Source organism: Labeo rohita, unplaced genomic scaffold (assembly GCF_022985175.1).
Source record: "Labeo rohita strain BAU-BD-2019 unplaced genomic scaffold, IGBB_LRoh.1.0 scaffold_61, whole genome shotgun sequence".
In the NCBI taxonomy this organism is placed as follows: domain Eukaryota; kingdom Metazoa; phylum Chordata; class Actinopteri; order Cypriniformes; family Cyprinidae; genus Labeo; species Labeo rohita.
This window is the reverse complement of record NW_026129535.1, coordinates 110,778-128,690: the sequence shown is the minus strand read 5'-3', so window position 1 is coordinate 128,690 and position 17,913 is coordinate 110,778. Positions and strand designations below refer to the sequence as shown.

Sequence of the window (17,913 nt, the reverse complement as noted above, 5' to 3'; positions counted from 1 at the left end):
GCCATAAAGTGGGCAGTCCTGAAGCTGTGGTATTACCTCCTCGGCTGGAGGTTCACCCTGGTAACTGACCACGCTCCCCTGCAGTGGATGGTCCGCGCCAAGGACACCAACGTCAGGGTGACCCGATGGTTCCTCACGCTCCAGGACTTCCACTTCGTTGTGCGTCATCGGGCAGGAGCCCGCAGGCTAATTGCAGGCTAATTGGCCTCAGCTGAACCTCACCAGACGGCGGCCATATAAGCCACGTGAGCTCTTCCAAAGACTGAGAACCTTCTCTATGAGACAGAGCAAGAACGCCATCTCTCTTTTTTCCCTCAGACAGCAGCTGGTGACCGGTCAGTCTCACAAGAGCACCACACGGACTAGGGCTGCACGATAAATCGCATGCGATTGTGAGGCACGCTTAGTCAGTAAAGCCGGTACTTAGTAGTAAAGCTCCATCACGTGCGTTCAGCTGGAGCGGCAATTAATACACAGAGCCGTAAATCACTGACAAGCTACGCAAAATCGCGCTCATAATCGAATGCGATTCATCTGCGATTATGTGCGCGATTTTGCGTAGCTTGTCAGTGATTTATGACTCTGTGTATTAGTTGCCGCTCCAGCTGAACGCACATGATGGAGATTTACTACTAATCAAAGAACCGGCTTCATTGACTAAGCGCGCCTCACAATCACATGCGATTTATCGTGCAGCCCTAACACAGACCCATTATTTTCTAAACCACAATTCTTCTTTTAAAATCATTGCAAAAAATGGTCGGTCACTGTAACATGCTCAAGGATGCTAAAGGGACCTTCCCAATATTTCCATCCATCTAGACTATTTATTGTGAGAAAGCACTCTTTAGAAAATTAGTCTTCATGTTTTTCTGAGTCCACTGGAAATGTTTATCTTCGTGAGAGTTGGTTAGAGGTGGCCAAATGGTTCTTGACACTCCAGACACACCAGCACTGTCCAGTGGAGTCACTATGGGATTCTGGGCCCACTGCACAGAATTATTTGTGTGGTTGGCGACCATGTCCTTTATTGAACCTGCTAAAAAACTTTCTGAGATTAAAATTCTCTTTTACAGAAGTGACATCGTTGTGGACACCTTTGATCCTCATGTGGGCCCTATGCACTCTGTCCCTTTTTCCTGCCCAGTTGTGATGCCCCTGGCAGCCCCAAATAATTGTTTTCTGCTCAACAATGGCATTTTTTAATAGCTGCCCTTTCAATACCATTAATTTGTCTGTATGAGAAAAAACAAAAAAAACAAATTAGGGGTGGGAATCTTTTGGTACCTCATGATTCAGTGCACTATTCACAATTTTTCATCAAATGTTGTGCACGCTGGACATCAAACACACCAGTATTTTAATACAAAACACACCAGTCTATAGTACAGATCCTGACTCAAGAAATCTTATTGATGCATCCGAATCCGATCATACTGTGTTCAGAAATAAATACAAGGTGGGAGAAAAAATGCCTTTCAGTGCTTTCTCTCGCAATTATATCATTGGGCAATTATACTACTTGCGGGCATCAGGGAGCCCTTATTAATATGCGTTATTAATATGAAACAGCTTTTGCATGCGCACTTGTGTTTTACTTTCACTTTCGAGACTGAATCACAATTCGTATGTGAATCTATTTTTCCCCCACCCCTAAAATAAATAAATAAATGAATAAAGTAATAATAATAATAATGATAATGATGATGATGATGATAATAACATAAACATTTTATTTAAAAAAAAAAAAAAAAAAAAAGTTAATGTCACTTGCATAATAATGCATTATTAATGTTAACATCAACATATGGAAACTACAAGTAAAAGCAAAATTGTACTGTTTCCTATTTTAAATAATGACTAATAACGTGAAATTTATTTATTTATTCATTTATTTAAATTTGCACTATTTTCTAAGGATGAACATGCAGAGTAACCTCTTTATAGTTTTGCTCCATATTCCCACTTTGTCTGCAATAATTTTGCTGCTGTGTTCGGTCTTTGCTCGTGAACACTTCGTGACGTTGTAGCCAGTGTGCGCGTTCTCGTGGAGCTTTTCCGGTGGTGTTTCCTGTGTTTGTAAACTGACCTGAGCTGGAATAAAAGAGCGAAATTGAGCAGTACTAAGGTAAGATTTTTGAGCACTACACGTATAGCTTCAGTTGAAATAATAATTATTGCTCTTTTTTTTCTTTCGGAATGATGTGGACTGGTGCGCTTTTAGAGGCCTCCTGATAGAGATTTGATTATAGAAACCTTATGTGAACGAAACGCAGATGAACGTGTTTAAAATAAACTCCAGCTCAGAGTAAATCAAACCTGACTGATGCGAGGCGTGCGGTGACATGTTTGAAGGGGTTTAAATAAATGAAGCTCGACTGAATGAAAGGATTAGGTGTGCTAGATGAGGGTTGTGCGTTCGCGGGGGAGTTTGGTGCGAACAACAGCTCGCTGAGATGCTTTTCACATGCGTGATGTGTGTATGTGTTATTCTTTCATCTGTCTACATTTATTACAACATGCATGAATGTTATTAAACTTATATTTAAAGTCCTCTGGCAAGTGCTCGTTTCTCAGTCTGCAGTCCAACAGCACCACACTTTTTAGATGTCTCCCATTAGCTAACACACCTCAGTCAACTCCGTATTGCATGACATGATTTAGATGTGTCAGATGAATGAGCAGGAATGAGAGAAACTGATCTAAAACCTCAGATTTACATATGCCTATTTTAGAGGGCTTGACAATGCTGATCATGAATTGTGCGCCTACAAGGACTTTCAGTTGTTTGATGTACGAATCAAACAGACTTTGACAGAATCACAAAGGAAAGACATCTTTGTAGGATTTTATTTAAGTTAATATATTTGTATGCGAGTTAAGTTTGTATACTTCTAGAAACAGATATTTAACATTTGAGAAAGCTGAAGTTACTAAAGCAATGATCCAGGAGAGCTATAAGCATGAATTTGGGAAAATCACAGAAAATCACACACCATTGCTTGAAGTGTCGCTTTTATAGAATGGTGACCACAGCAATAAGATATACCATTTATTTAATTATTGGGTTATTCTTCCACCAGCAAGGTTTGTTACAGATGCACAGCAGTTTAGCACATGAAATTGAATGTGGAGTCCAGGTGTGTTTATTAGCATTTTGCAGGAGCTTCAAAGATGCTTCATTCAATTAAAATTTCAAGTCAAACATATCCATTTGGTAATTGTCATTTAAGCCAAAGTATACATTAGAATTGATGAAAACGTTTAGCATATGCGTACAGCCAAATAACTTTCAAAGTGTAGTCCATTTGATCAAATTTGCAAACACGTGGTCGATGTGCATGCATTAGAAAGTGTTGTCACTGTCAAGTGTCTGTTCTGCTGTTACATTAGGGTAATGATACACAAGGCAACTTTTTGAGCAATGTTGCTGGATACTTTAGATTTGTCATGGGCCCTGTGTCTCACATGGTTGCTCGTTGACGGGAAACATTGCCTCTGGTGCCTCTGAACAGCATTGCTCAAAAAGTAGCCCCGTGTATCATCAGGCTTAAAGTTGTGGGTATATTTAACTTATTTAAACAAGTGCTCAAAAACGTGAGCATCTGTAGTTTATATTCAGTACTCAGTTGTTAAAAGTTGTTATTGTTCTGTCTCAGCTTTGACTGAAACAATGGCCTGGGGTTAATCAATTAATTTTAAAGATTTTCCAATAAGTCAATAAATCTCTTTTTAATAATAAATCTACCAATTTTGTTATTATTAGTCAGTTCATCTTTAAATTATCAATGGATAATTACTGTAAGGTTTAGAAATTATGTTTATTATACTATTTAAACAGTTTAGGCTTCCTGAGAATGTGTTTGTGAGTACAAAAAAAAATTTACAGGTGTCAGTTTGGTTATAGAATGTGGCTGTTAAGATTGTTAAAAAAAAAAAAAAAGAAAAGAAAAAAATCTGTGTCCCTGTGAACAGCGCTGAGTATGATTTACCACAGTATCTAGTGCCTGTTGTAACTGTAATTGCATTTGCATTATTTATTTAACACCGACTTTGAGCGCAACATTAATGTACATCTACACTGTTTAGTTTCATGTGTCTATCTGTGTATAAACAGTTTACAAATTGCAAATGTGCAGGAAAGCGGCGTCGCCATACTAGCCAATAGCATCTGATCTGTAGTCTTGGTTGAGTTTTTGTGTGAAGCATGACAGGTGAGGAGGCAATGACGACTCCCAGGCACTGGCTACCAACCAAAAATCTGACCAAATTCACTATAATAGTCCAAATAAAAGTCTGCTGTCTTGTAATTATGAAGTCAGAGAGCCCCAGGATGTTTTTTCCTGAGATGTTCTTGCATTAGCAGTTGGGCTGCGGTAGGCCGTTTCACGTTCACAAACGTGCAGAGCACCGTTTTATGGGGTCTCTGTTTAAAGAATTCCCACATTTTTGAAGATGGGGCTCAAGATCTTTGGGATAAAATCTAATTTTCACTATGCCCAGGAGCCAGAGCTGCTATCATTTGGGATGAATGTACAGTGAGACACATTGAAACATTCAACAAAAATGGACACATTTATGCTATCAAACTAGTTTTATCCAAAACAATCTGGGTGCTACCTCCAGTGGATGAAAGCCTGTAGTTGTTGTGTTACCCACCCTGATCAGTCTTACAACACTTGCTGTATTTGCTTTACAGCTGCACAATAAATGGCATGCAATATCCATGCGCGTCTTGTCAGTAAAGCCAGTTCTGTAATCAGTAGTAAATCTCCATCACATGCATGCTTTCAGATGGAGCAGCGTTTACTACACAGAGCAGTAGTTCACTGTCAAGCTACGCAAAACCACACAGACAATATCATCGATATTATACTTTAATATTATCGTATTGTGCTGCGATAATAAAGTTGCTTGCGTAGCTTCTCAGTGAACTACAGCTCTGTGTAGTAAATACTGCTACATCTGAAAGCATGTGAAAATACTACATTTAATAACATGTTTTTACTCCAAACTCACTTCATACCATCAGGCGAGTGTTTGAAATGAATCCTTATTTGAGATGATGTGGCTTCTTATACAGAATAAGGCACACAACATATTTCATAGTGTTCTAAGCAGTGATAAAAAACTATGTTGATAAGCATTGCATTATACTTTATTCTAATGAAATAAAGTATGTTTTTAGTCACTTTTTTTTTTTTTTTTATGTGTTTATTAGTCACGTTGAACCAATGAAAGCTGTTAAATCTTCTGTTAATTCAGCAGCAGTGATCTGTATTTTGTGATTTTCTTCTGCGGGGCGTTTTTGGAGTTTCTGCACTAGAGTGCCCACTGGCCATCGAATAGTGATTTACTACTGATCACAGAACTGTGCTTCACTGACAAGAGCTTTTCCTAATATCGATATTATCGCGATTTATCGTGCAGCCCTAATTTGCTTTGTGAATGTCTCATGTTTCTACTCTAATTCATCTTTGTCATCACAAAGAAAAGACATTGCTGCTCCATGATAGAGTCCGGTGAGACTTGTGTGACACTTCGTCCAAACTGACGTCTCATCTACACATCTCGCCTGTCTCTCAACCGCTGTCTACCACCATGTCACACATACCCGGCAGCTCGGTCCGGGACCACATGAAATGGGTTAGTTCTCTACATGTTTCATTGAGGACATGTTATTTTCCTCTTATTAGATTGTGGACTTTTGCTTTAATTCCTGTCCCAAATCCCTTAGTGCTAACTCATTACCACATAAAATATGCACTTCCAGCAACAACAGTTTATCTTTTATTCTTTGTCTTGATGTTGTTTTTTAAGGCAGGGCTGTTAGGATGTGAAGCAGTGCTGTCCAGCATGGCTCTGATGCAGGCCAGTTCCATTGCCGCTCCTAAGAAAATGATGTCGCCGCTGGGTCCGGCTTCAGGGCATGGCTCAGCCCAGAGGGATGCACAGGACCGTGGGACGCAAGGACACATGGTCTTACCAACGAGCATGACCTGTCCTCCACTGGTTAGGAGACACCTTAAAGCTATAGATTAGTTATTAGAGTTGCAAATTGCTTATTTTGTTCCATCTATAAAAGCTTATGAACATAAGAACTCAGGCTAATTCAGATTTGGCCGGCTAACAAAAGTATGGTAGTTACAAAGTCTGTCAACTGCCTTGTCAGTTTATAATGCTTTTTTTTTTTCTTTTTTTTTAAACTTATTTTAGTTATTTTGATTAAAAAGTGTGTAAAATAAATATACATTTAAAAACAGTAATGTTGGACGTGCTGCATAGTGACATTCTATTTTTTTTTTTTTTTATGTTTTTTTTTCTTTAATAATTGCACATGGATCTTTAATCTCACATTGTTTAAAACACTACATTTAGTAATTTTTTACTCTTCTTGCACAGAAGGGCCATTTAAAATGAACTGGTAAAGGTGAAAAGCAGGTTAGACATTGTTTCTTGAAAGGAATGGCGATGAGTTATAGTACCTAAAATATACATTCAAAGCCAAAAATGTATTTTTTAAAAAATGGCTATGCATCAATACCCAGTTATTGGTATTGTCTTCGCTTAAAAAAAAAAAAAAAACCTGTTGACCTGCATATAAGCCCGTGATTATTGGCACAAAATAAAATCTTAAATGCATTCATTAATTTGTTGGTAGATGTAAAAAAAAAAATCAGAAATCTGTTTATTTCATAGTATTGTATAAAAAAGCAGAGGTGGTGTTGTAGGCTTATGAAGGTTTGTAATTTATGTGTTTGTGTGTCTGTAGCTTCTGCGGAAGGAGGGTGATTTTACAGCTCCCCGGTTGCTGGATGAGAAGGAAATGAGACCCAATGAAGACATGCAGCTAAAGAAAAAGAACAGGAAGTCGGGAACACCCTCAAAAGTGAGGGAGCAGGACGGGCAAGCAGGGAAGGTCAGTGTGTGGGGGTGGGCGTGTAGTGTGTCACAGTCCTGTGAATGGATTGTCAGTCGGCTACATATCACGCAAAGTTTCTTTGAATACACTGCTTTCTGTGAGACATTTGAGATTTTCAGTGTTATTTAGTCTCCTGAGAGGGTTACTGAGGATATTGTAGAAAATATTTCCTCAGATGTGACATTGCAAGCATTTAAACAGGCTGTTTCTGTATGTTAATGGTGTGTTTGTGTTGTTGTGGGGGAGGATATGGCTGGTTTTGGTCGGGGGGGTGGGGCAGTCTGTAAAGGGAGGGGAATGCTGTAGCACAATAACTGTTATTGTGTTTTCACAGCACCAGTATCTACTGTGATTTAAAGGGCTGTGATGTTTTAGGAGTGAAGCAGATCTGCTGCTTGTAAAGTTTGGTACTTGGCTAGTTAGTTTATGTTTAGGTTCTTTTATATGTGACATCTTTTGTTAGATTTTTCTGTTGTGTGTGCCTGAGTCTTGTGTATGCATGTCTTTTTATACTATGTGCATTTAAATCAATAGATTACCAAAAGGAAATGGTGTCATTTCACTTGCACTTTCATGTTATTTCAAACCTGTATGCATTTCTTTATTTTGTGGGACATAAAAAAGAGAGAGAGATAAGATGTGTGCTTCCCATATAATAGAAGTTAATGTGGTTACATTTGGTTTTGAATTCCTCTGGCTTTTATAAATGTTCTTTTGTGTTTTTCAGAATAAAGAAAGTTAAACAGCTTTGGAATGACATGGCCACGTAAATGTAAACTTTCATTTTGGCATGAGCTATGCCTTTGATATTGTGCATTACTCAGCATTGAGTAGTATACAGAAAAGGACATTCAAATAGTTGTATTACATACTTGTAGGGCTGGACGATATATATATATAAAAAAAATGATATCTCGGTATTGTCAGTTTTTACGATACTCTATATATTGATATGTTTGCAGTTGCTTTTAAATAATATAAAAACATGATTTTCTTTTTCCCTTATAAAAACAAAACAAACAAAAAAACCCAGCAAAAACAGTTTAGATAGAACAGCTATTATTACAAAGTAAATTCAAAATGTTTAGTGCAAATTTAAGCAGTTAAAAAAAATCTAGTGATCACTTACTGATTTTTATTAAATGAACATGTATATGTAACTGAAGCACAAATGAAAAATATTATAACAGTGAAATTCCTAATAGTAATTCCAAATTGCAGTAGCCTGTGTTTCTCTATTCAAACATCAGCGGCTGCGTAAGTGCTTTTATTCAGCGATCACAGACACAAAAAATACAGTCGAGATCTCATGACAGAACACAGACTGGTTGAGTGACACTTTCATTTTGATCACTAAACTCCAGCTTGTTTGTTGGTGTTTTCAGATCATTGTCCGTGCTTCTGCAGTGAAGAGCGAGCTTGTGCACATGGTTGCCAGATTGCTTTAAATAAGCAAAACACCAGGCAGAAAATGTATCCTTGTAACAGCCAAGCTGTGATTTAGGAATTTGAACTCTTAATATCTGGCAACCGCACTCATGAAAGCTTGCGTAATAGAGGCGTGTAGAGCACCCCCACCTCACTTCTCTTAAGTAAGGGGATGTAATATTGGACATTCGGCGTGTTCTTTTGGGAAACATATGCGTGAATTTGAAATATTCAATATTGATGATATAATATATCGCCCAGCCCTACATACTCGTCAAGCAGTGATTATCGCTGTGATTTGATTTCCCTCATGGGTGATTGGTAACTGATATTTAATTTTCAAACTGGAATACATGCTTTTGTGATGCAACCCTTGTCAGTGTTACATGCGTTTTAGTGTGAAATGTATGATGCATTTTAAACTGAAAAATAAGCAAGACCATACACTGTCTGTAATATAGATTTTTATCTATTTGTATTTGTAGTAGGCACTGAACGACTTTAGAGTTTTTTTTTTGTTGTTTTTTTTGACATTTATGTGATTAAAGTCGAGTTGACGTCGACTACCCGCTAGACCCTGCACGGGCCTCAAATTTAGGCTCTAGCCCGGCCCTGGCCCGTGTCCTACAGCTTATATAACAATATTTTATACAGTAGCCTATATGCAGTGTGCGTATAAGCACAACAGAAGCAGAGAAGCTAAATGAGCCCAAGTCCGACCCGAGACTGATCAGTAAAAAAAATAAAAATAAATAAATATATATATATATATATATATATATATATATATATACACTGTGTATATGTGTGTGTATATATATATATATATATATATATATATATATATATCTCCACGCAGCGCCAATAGTCGACGTTAATTAAAAAGCGCCATGGCAGAGCATTAAAGTCGACCAGTTGAATAGTCAACTAGTCTGTGCAACCCCTAATTTGTAGTAGGGCTGCACAGATACCTTTTTTTTTTTTTTTTTTGAAAAAACATTTCAGCCTGTTCCTCACACAAAGCTTGGAATAAAGTGTGTGGATCACTTTTCTGATACTTCTGTTGTTCTTCTATGTACTTTTTGAAGCTTGAAAAAAATACAGTCTACTAAAAAGAGGGATCCGTACAATTAAAATGTCTTCTATTCATTTTCCTGATAGGCGGTTGTAGATGAAAATGGAAATTGTCCACTTTCAAAAGTCCAGAAGAACTTTATCTGTGATCACTGTTACGGGGCCTTCAGGAGTGGATACCATCTGAAGAGACACATTCTCATCCATACTGGTATGAATATCACATTGAGAGTAAATATATGCTATTAATATGCATATTCTATACAGAACAATAGTATATATGCTAAAATACTATACACTCTCAGAAAAAAAAGGTACAGTTCTGTCACTGGTGAAAAGTGAAAAGTACAAATATGTCGTTTTTAAAGTAATAATATGTACCTTTAAAGGGGTCATCGGATGCAAACTTCTCTTTTACATGTTGTTTAAACATAAATGTGTGTTGGCAGTGTGTGTACACAACCGCCCTATAATGATAAAAATCCATCCAGTGGTTTTTAATTAATCTGTAGACAAGAATGGCTCGGACTGAGGTGTTCTGTTGTTGGATGTAATAATGAACGTAGTAGTTGTCACTTTACCACATCTGAGCCGCTGAAGACACAGTGGATGACTTTTGTTTGTGAAGGCAGGGCTCGACAATAAGGAGTGCCCGATGGCCCAGGGCCAGCGTGAGAGACGCTCGGGACAGTTGACGAATTTGTCGCTGCTGCGTCGTCACGAAAGTTTAAAAGTTTGTTTTTAAGCCTTGTTCATTTTAAATTTCAAGCGATCACAGAGAGACACGTCTCTGGACTAATAACCTACAAATGTATTTCAAATTAGAAAAGAATATAGATTAATCATTGTTAAAGCTAATATGGTATAATATGGTATAAGAGGCATAGCTCATCAGTGGGTTAAAAGTTATTTAAAAGAAAGAGAGCAGTTTGTTGAAATCAATAATACAAAATCAAAAAATTGTCAAATTACTTGTGGTGTACCCCAGGGATCGGTATTAGGTCCAGTACTTTTTCTTCTTTATGTGAATGATATTGTAAATGTTTCAAATTTACTAAAATGTATTTTGTTTGTGGACGATACTACTTTATTTTATGCTGGCAAAAATATAAATGATGTATTGCAAGTTGTTGAGTATGAGTTTGGGAAAATTATGAGATGGTTTAACGCTAATAGATTATCTTTAAACATTAGTAAGACAAAATTTATGATCTTTAGTTGTACAAATAAGGATTTTGATGCAGCATTGTCAGTACAAGGAGTACAGATAGATAGGACCCATGAATTTAAATTTCTGGGTGTTTTGATTGATGAACAGTTAACGTGGAAATTCCATATTGACTATGTTAAATCTAAGGTATCCCAAATCATAGCCGTGCTGCATAAGATAAAAGAATCTGTTAATAAATGTGCTCTGTTTTTGTTATATAATTCATTGATTGTTTCACATCTGACCTATTGCATTGAAGTGTGGGGAAGTGCTAATAAGACTTATATAGAACCAGTTTTTAAATTACAAAAACGTGCTATTCGTGTTGTAAATGGAAGTGGATATAGGGTCCACACAAATCCAATATTTATACAATTAAAAACCTTAAAATTCGATGATTTATTAGAATATAGTTTACTAAAAATAATGTATAAAGCTCACCAAAAAATATTACCTGAAAATTTGCAAAATAGATTCATCAAGAGAGTTAGTAGCTACAATTTAAGAGGAACTGAAGTCTTTCAGAAAGCTGAGTTTAGAACAAAATTAAAGGAAAGATGTGTCTCGGTGCAAGGTGTCAGTTTGTGGAATAATTTAAACAATGAAATCAAAATGTCAATATCGTTTTTTGTTTTCAAGAAGTGTGTAAAAGCATTATTGATAGAGAAATATCATGCTTCTAATTAGTTGGAAAATGAGATATTTGAATTATGACATTGTATATTTGCTGTAAATTTGATAAGTATAAGAGCTCCTCATTGGAATTGTAATTTGTTTTATGTTGATAAGGGGCAGATATTATAAGTTTATCTTCTTTCTGCTCCTTTTCATTTCTTTTTCTTTTAAAAGAATGAAATAAATAATAAAATGAAATGAAATGAAAATGAAAATGAAGCTACAAAGTACTCGTCAAGACAGGTACTTTGTAGCTTTAACAATGATTAATCTATATTTAATTTATACAGTAGAGTAACGTTACAGATGCACCGATCGACCGGACATACTTCAGCCGATTTCTTTTCCGGGCTTGCACACGAACTGTATGCAATCAGTTTTCAAAATGTCATGCGTGTGGAAATACTATGAACTCTTTAGACATCAGTTAACAGAGGCTAGAGACGCTGAAGACGAAGGCAAAGAGGAAAAATACTGTAGCAGGCAGAGCGAGATCACGGTTCACAATGCGCTATATTATTCTAAATATTAAAACGGGGGTTTATATGAATGTATCTCTGAGGGGAACTGACTGTTTTAAGAAAAGTTTACATGGCGTTTTCTTTTCATTTGCCTCTGTATAATGCATTTAAACATTAGTTCATAAGCATGGTGCTGCTTTGTTTACAGCGTTAAGAAAGGCAACGTATTATCACTGTTATTCCACAAGCGCCACCTGCTGGCAGAGGCTAGTTTGCGTTCCTTCAGTGCGTCTGCTATTTTCCCCTAAAGCATCTTTTCATTTTTAATAAACTAATAATAAAATAAGTTTTGAACAAGCAAATAATGTTTGAAATGTTGTTGCTGTGTTATCAATATTGGAATTTGAAAATTGGATCATAATTGTACAATTTAATTGGTATGTAAAAGTTTGGTGTCATATAGGCTTATTTAGTAAAATATAATATAACATGGGCCAAAAACAATGATAAAAGCAACTATTTTATTTTTTCTGTCAGGGCCAGTGAAAATTTAGACTGGGCAAGTAAAAATTTGAACCACCGGCCCAACCGAGCTGATTTTGGCAAGGTAAAAAAGGGTGTTTTTTACACTACCATTGAGAGATTTTAACCAAAGCATCTTTTTCTTTTTTCATTAAGACCCCAAAGAATCATATCAACTTAAAATGGGCATCCGATGACCCCTTTAAGGTACTAATATGTACCATTTTGGGGTAGGTAAGGTACAAACATGTACCTTTTCATTTTTGTACCTTAGGGTACCGCCCCAGCGACAGAACTGTACCTTTTTTTTTCTGACAGTGTACAGTACAAGGTACATTTATGAATTATCCACATTTTATTGACACATATTTATCATGTTACATTTTGGTGATGTGTTACTGTCTTTTGCTGTTTTTCACTCGAGTGTCTGCCTTTATCACAGGAGAAAAGCCGTTTGCGTGTGCAGTGTGTGACATGAGATTTATTCAGCGCTACCACTTGGAGCGACACAGCCTCACTCACACTGGTACGACTTGTTCCTGTCCATTCTGATTTTAATAGTATTTGTGGTTTGACAAACATAATAATGTGCCTTTAGGGGTAAGATAATTTATTTGTAATGTGAGTGATGAATTATGAAACTCTCATGGTTAATGCGTAAAATGGGGGTTGTTTAAATCATCAGGTTCATCTGTGCAGGAGAGAGTGCTGAAGCACAGCTGACATAAAATAACTGCTCCACAAGTGACATGCAATTTTATGTTGCAGCCACAGATGGCAATAGAGAGTCCAAAGTTCTGTAGTGGATTTGTCAAGTCTTCTCACTATGCATTTAATGTTATTGTGCACCTTAGTTAAATGGCTATTTAATGCCTGCAGACTTGATTGCCAGTGGTAATTGGTCACATTTTACCAAACAAAGTTTTATAAACACTGCCTGAAACCTGACTAATTGTTTGAGCATTATTCTGAAGTAGGCACTACAGCAAGAACATGTACTGTATCTTGAATCAGCTAAACCATTGTGGTTGTATAAAGCTTAATATTTGTTATAAGGACATTTGAGCAAGGTTTTGATTCTGTGTAGACGATCATTGAATTTGCCACTCTGTGCATTTAGGGGTGAAGCCATATGCTTGTTCCATGTGTGACATGCGGTTTTTCCAACGTTACCACTTGGAGAGGCACAGCCTCACTCATACTGGTATGTGTCATTACATTGGACATTATTTCAAAAACAATCCTTCAACATTTACTTTTTACACGATAACACTCTTTAAAAATATAATAGCAACGTTTTATGAAACAAGTATCATCTTTTACATTACATTAACTATAATTTAAATCAAAGTCTCACACAATTTTATGTTTTTTGTTTTTTTCTTCATAATTTTTTAAACATTTTTTTAGACATTGTTTCTGATATATGGTAAAAAATACTGTAAGGTACTCTCATTAGCCTTTTTAATTATATAAACCCAAGAATGCATACCCATAAACGGAGTTACAGATCAAAGCACGTCTACACAGAACAGAAACCTATTTTTTTTTTTTTTTTTTTTTAATGACACAAGACAAGTATAAAATACTTGCAAATATATATTTTTGCACCAAAGCTATTGACACCATGTTTTAAATTTATCTCTCTCTTTTTTTTTTTTTTTTTTTTTTTTTTTTAAGCATTTCAGCAGTTAGAAAGCCTCCAAAAAAAGTTGATTTGAAATGATGCTAGGAATACAGTAATACTTCTGGGCTTTTAGACTCATTTGATAATGACAGAATAACTTTTACTTCCATTTAAACAAGTCTGTTAGCAGGTAGCAGTACTAGATAGTAAAAGTACTAAATATTGTAATTGCTGTACTTTAAGTTGTCATATGCTGTGCAGAACTACAATTTGAAGACTACAATTTATTGACATTTTGTTCTGCGTTTAGGGGTCAAACCATATGCTTGCACCATGTGTGACATGAGATTTTTCCAAAGATACCACCTTCAGCGACACAGCCTCATTCATACGGGTACAAGTCATCTCTTACCCACTGCGCTGCTGCAGCTTTCTGCATTGCTTTTGTTGCATTCATGCAGTGTTACACTCACTCTGCAGTTCCACAGTTCCTTTATGCTTTTGCTGAGCTTTCCTGCACATTGTCATGCACATGAACCTTTTTGTCTCTCTTGCCTTTTTAGCATGCTAGATATCGTCTGCATGACGTCTGCTTTGTCTGTGAGGCAAACACAACTCCCTGTTGAAGCTTCATGTGTAGTCTTCACAAAAATCGCATTTCTCTTTCACCTCTGTATTTGAAAGGAGCCCTGATGATCTTTGTTCTAATAGCAAATTTACATACATGAGCAAATGTCATTGTGGTTGGCTTTTGAGCAGCACTGCAGATGATCTTGCAGAACTTCTGAAGGTGCACTCAAAGTATGGCTCCTTGTAACACATTATTGAAGTGTATATTTTTTTTCTCCCCAAATTCCATTGATTTTAAGATGTTTGTGCTTTTTTACCATGCAGTCAAAATCTGTGTCCAACTTGGCATTCATGGTTCATGGTTCATGTTGAGTCTCATAAGCTATACAGATTTCATAGTTTTATGCTTGAAATGGTGCAACACATATTATCTACCAGTTGTCAGTCCTAAGTAATATTTTCTGGACACCACTTAACTTACTTCATGCCCAAATATACTAGAGATAAATTTGCCTTTGACAAACATTCAAATCTGTGTCCGCGCTGCCACTGAGCAGTTATCGTGTTTAGGTATGAACCAGCTTCATAAACAGTCTTTAACCACACAATATTATTTTGCAATCATTCATGCTATCACATAAATACTGGGATAAAAATGTATAGTTCGGATATCATCACTGATGTCTGTGGTAGCAATTAAAATATTTGTATAACATTTGTGTCATTACATTATTTCACCACTAGGTGGTGACTAGTGACTTAAACAGTTATTTGTCTTTGAATCATTAATTCAAGAAATTCATTCAAAATTGCTGATTAGTATCAGATACTAATAAAACATTTTAATAAACTGCAGAAAATATTTTTTCACAGCCTCTAGTAAATTGCATTTTTTTGTTTAGTTGAGAATTGTAATCTCTATGTGAAATGAAAAAAAAAAAATCATGATTCTTAATTTATCTGGAATTGTGCAGCTATCTGTACAACTCATGACTTCTTAAAAGTTTTTGACAAAGCATACGCACAAAGTCAAAATGGCAATCTTGGCAAGTATTACTGTGAAAACGAGACCACAGAAACATGTGTTATTAACCACCCAGCAAAATTATAATAAGCGCTGCTTTAAGTCGAATACACCTCTTATAGTGTTAGTGAAGGGGACATGCTCGGTGGCTGCATTGTGTCATCGAGTCATGATTTAAACCCTGCCCAAAAAATCCTGAACTTGAAAATGGTAAATAACTGTGTAAAGGTCTAACTCCACAATTAAGTACTACATAGTTTACAGTCTTTGTAACATATTTCAGCCATGCATTTCCAACATTTATAATGTGTTTAGAAACAATGCTTAGAATTGGCTTTAAACAGACTTTAAAGGAGTAGGTCATGCTAAATTATTGCTTTAAATAATTATTCTTCAAAACATTTTGTATCCTATTTATAGTATTAGTTATATTATTTGCAATATATAAAATAATTTTTTACTTGTTGAATATCCTATTTCACTTGGAATTATGTCAGATTATGGTTGAGACATTGTTTCATGTTAACTTTCAGAAAGGGTATTAGTAACTGGTAGCCACTATTAGCACTTGTGTTTTGAGTCAGTGCTCTAATAAGCTGTGCAACCATCTTTCACACGCTTTTTATGTGCTTGCAAACGTCTCTTGCACTCTGCTCTTGTGAAGCATGCGATTTCAACAATATCTGTCAACAATCAGCTCCTATATTGGCATAAACATGTTGCATATACATGGTTTAAATCTTATGCATAATTTGCTCTGGTCATCTAGGGGTGAAGCCGTATGCTTGCTCCATGTGTGACAGGCGTTTTTTTCCAACGTTACCACCTCCAGAGACACAGCCTCACTCATACGGGTATGAGCCGTCTCTCCTTACCCTTTGCATTGTTCTACCTGACTACACCAATGCACAGCTTAGCACTGTTGCCAACTTTTCAGTGTTTGTTGATATATTAATATATACATTTTTTTGGAGTGTTGCCTTGGCAGTGAAAACTTTTTTTTTTTTTTTTTTTTTTTTAACTGTTTGATCGTAACAAAATTATGAACAGGGAGCACAAATATTTCCTCAAATGTTACTTGCTCAGTACTATTAAACAGTTGGCAGCAATGCTTTAAGGCTTTGTACACATTTTTTTTCTTTTTCTTTTTTTATAGTTCGTGAAAAAAACACACTAGTTAAACAGTTACCAAACATAGGTTTGACTGCAACAAACTCGAGTTTGGGCATCGTTACAGACAATGCATTGGGGTGTTGGACATACTGAAAGTTTTATCCATCAAAACTTAACACTTCGGTGCTCTGTTTAGGAGTGAAGCCGTATGCTTGTTCCATGTGTGACATGAGGTTTTTTCAGCGTTACCACCTGCAGAGACACAGCCTAACCCATACGGGTATGAGTCCAAGGGGGGAATGCACATTTAAGCATAGCAAACACTTTAGTTTGTAATCTTTACTACATGGCAGTTATACTTTCCATGATTCTTCATGTGTATTTTGGCTTTATTTATTTATTTATTTATTTTTTGTGATCAAAGGGGTAAACACATTTTTTTCGTTGTCCTCTGAGTTGCACCAACTTTATTTTTCTTTAATTTTTTTTCAATGGTTTCATCTTCATTGACATAGTCTCACCCACATGGGTGTGTGTCATGTTTAAGTTACAGGCCCATTCTCAGAGAACTGTGCCATACCCCGGCACAGAAATTGCGGCTGAGCATCCAAGAAATTATACCTTAGCCACAAAATGCAGGGCCATTAACAATCATAGACATTGAGGGATGCCTTGTGGGGCACATCATCACAATATTCTAATTGTCATGATAATATTTATTTTTTATATCAGTTGATATTGATAATTATCATAATAAATTTCAAATCTTTAAAGTTTAAAAGCAGAATTTGGTCACGCTTTATATTAGGTGGCCTTAACTACTATGTACTTGCATCAAAAAATAAGTACAGTGCACTTATTGTTGTCATATTGTATTTCAAAACACTTTTGCTTCTATTAAGGTGGGATACGTGTAAGGTTAGGTTTGGTGGTATGGGTAGGTTTAAAGGTGGGTTAAGGTGTAAGGGATGGGTCAACAGTGTAATTATAAATGTGATTACAAAAATTAAATACAGATGTAATTACATATAGGTATTTTTAAAAATACGAATACAGTGTAAAAAACATGTATGTACACAATAAGTGCATTGTACCAAATGATTAATTTAAATGTAAGGTACATAGTAGTTAAGGCCACCTAATATAAAGTAGGACCTAGTTTTTTTCCCCATGTACAAGTTATTAAAGTTGAACATGAATACTTTACACTAATTTTTCCTTAGCAAAATAAATATCGTAATAGAAAAATCTTAGTTTCTGCATTCTATTGAGTGATATTGTTTCAAA

General features: G+C 36.0%; 1 protein-coding gene across 14 annotated transcripts in view; it reads left to right on the top strand.

Annotated features, from left to right (window-relative positions):
- The first annotated feature begins 2,038 nt into the window (after positions 1-2,038).
- znf740a (zinc finger protein 740a) overlaps positions 2,039-17,913 on the top strand; it is a 28,110-nt gene continuing 12,235 nt past the window's right edge. For 6 of the 14 annotated variants that reach the window (XM_051103931.1, XM_051103937.1, XM_051103927.1 and 3 more), the window contains exons 1-8: positions 2,039-2,128; positions 5,492-5,646; positions 5,821-6,012; positions 6,773-6,919; positions 9,512-9,635; positions 12,735-12,818; positions 13,413-13,496; positions 14,230-14,313. In XM_051103931.1, coding sequence (XP_050959888.1) covers positions 5,602-5,646; positions 5,821-6,012; positions 6,773-6,919; positions 9,512-9,635; positions 12,735-12,818; positions 13,413-13,496; positions 14,230-14,313 — 760 coding nt within the window. In that variant the 5' untranslated portion in view covers positions 2,039-2,128; positions 5,492-5,601. Of the gene's footprint in view, positions 2,129-5,491; positions 5,647-5,820; positions 6,013-6,772; positions 6,920-9,511; positions 9,636-12,734; positions 12,819-13,412; positions 13,497-14,229; positions 14,314-17,913 lie in introns of those variants that run through there. The other 8 variants (XM_051103936.1, XM_051103932.1, XM_051103929.1 and 5 more) reach the window with 4 other exon arrangements.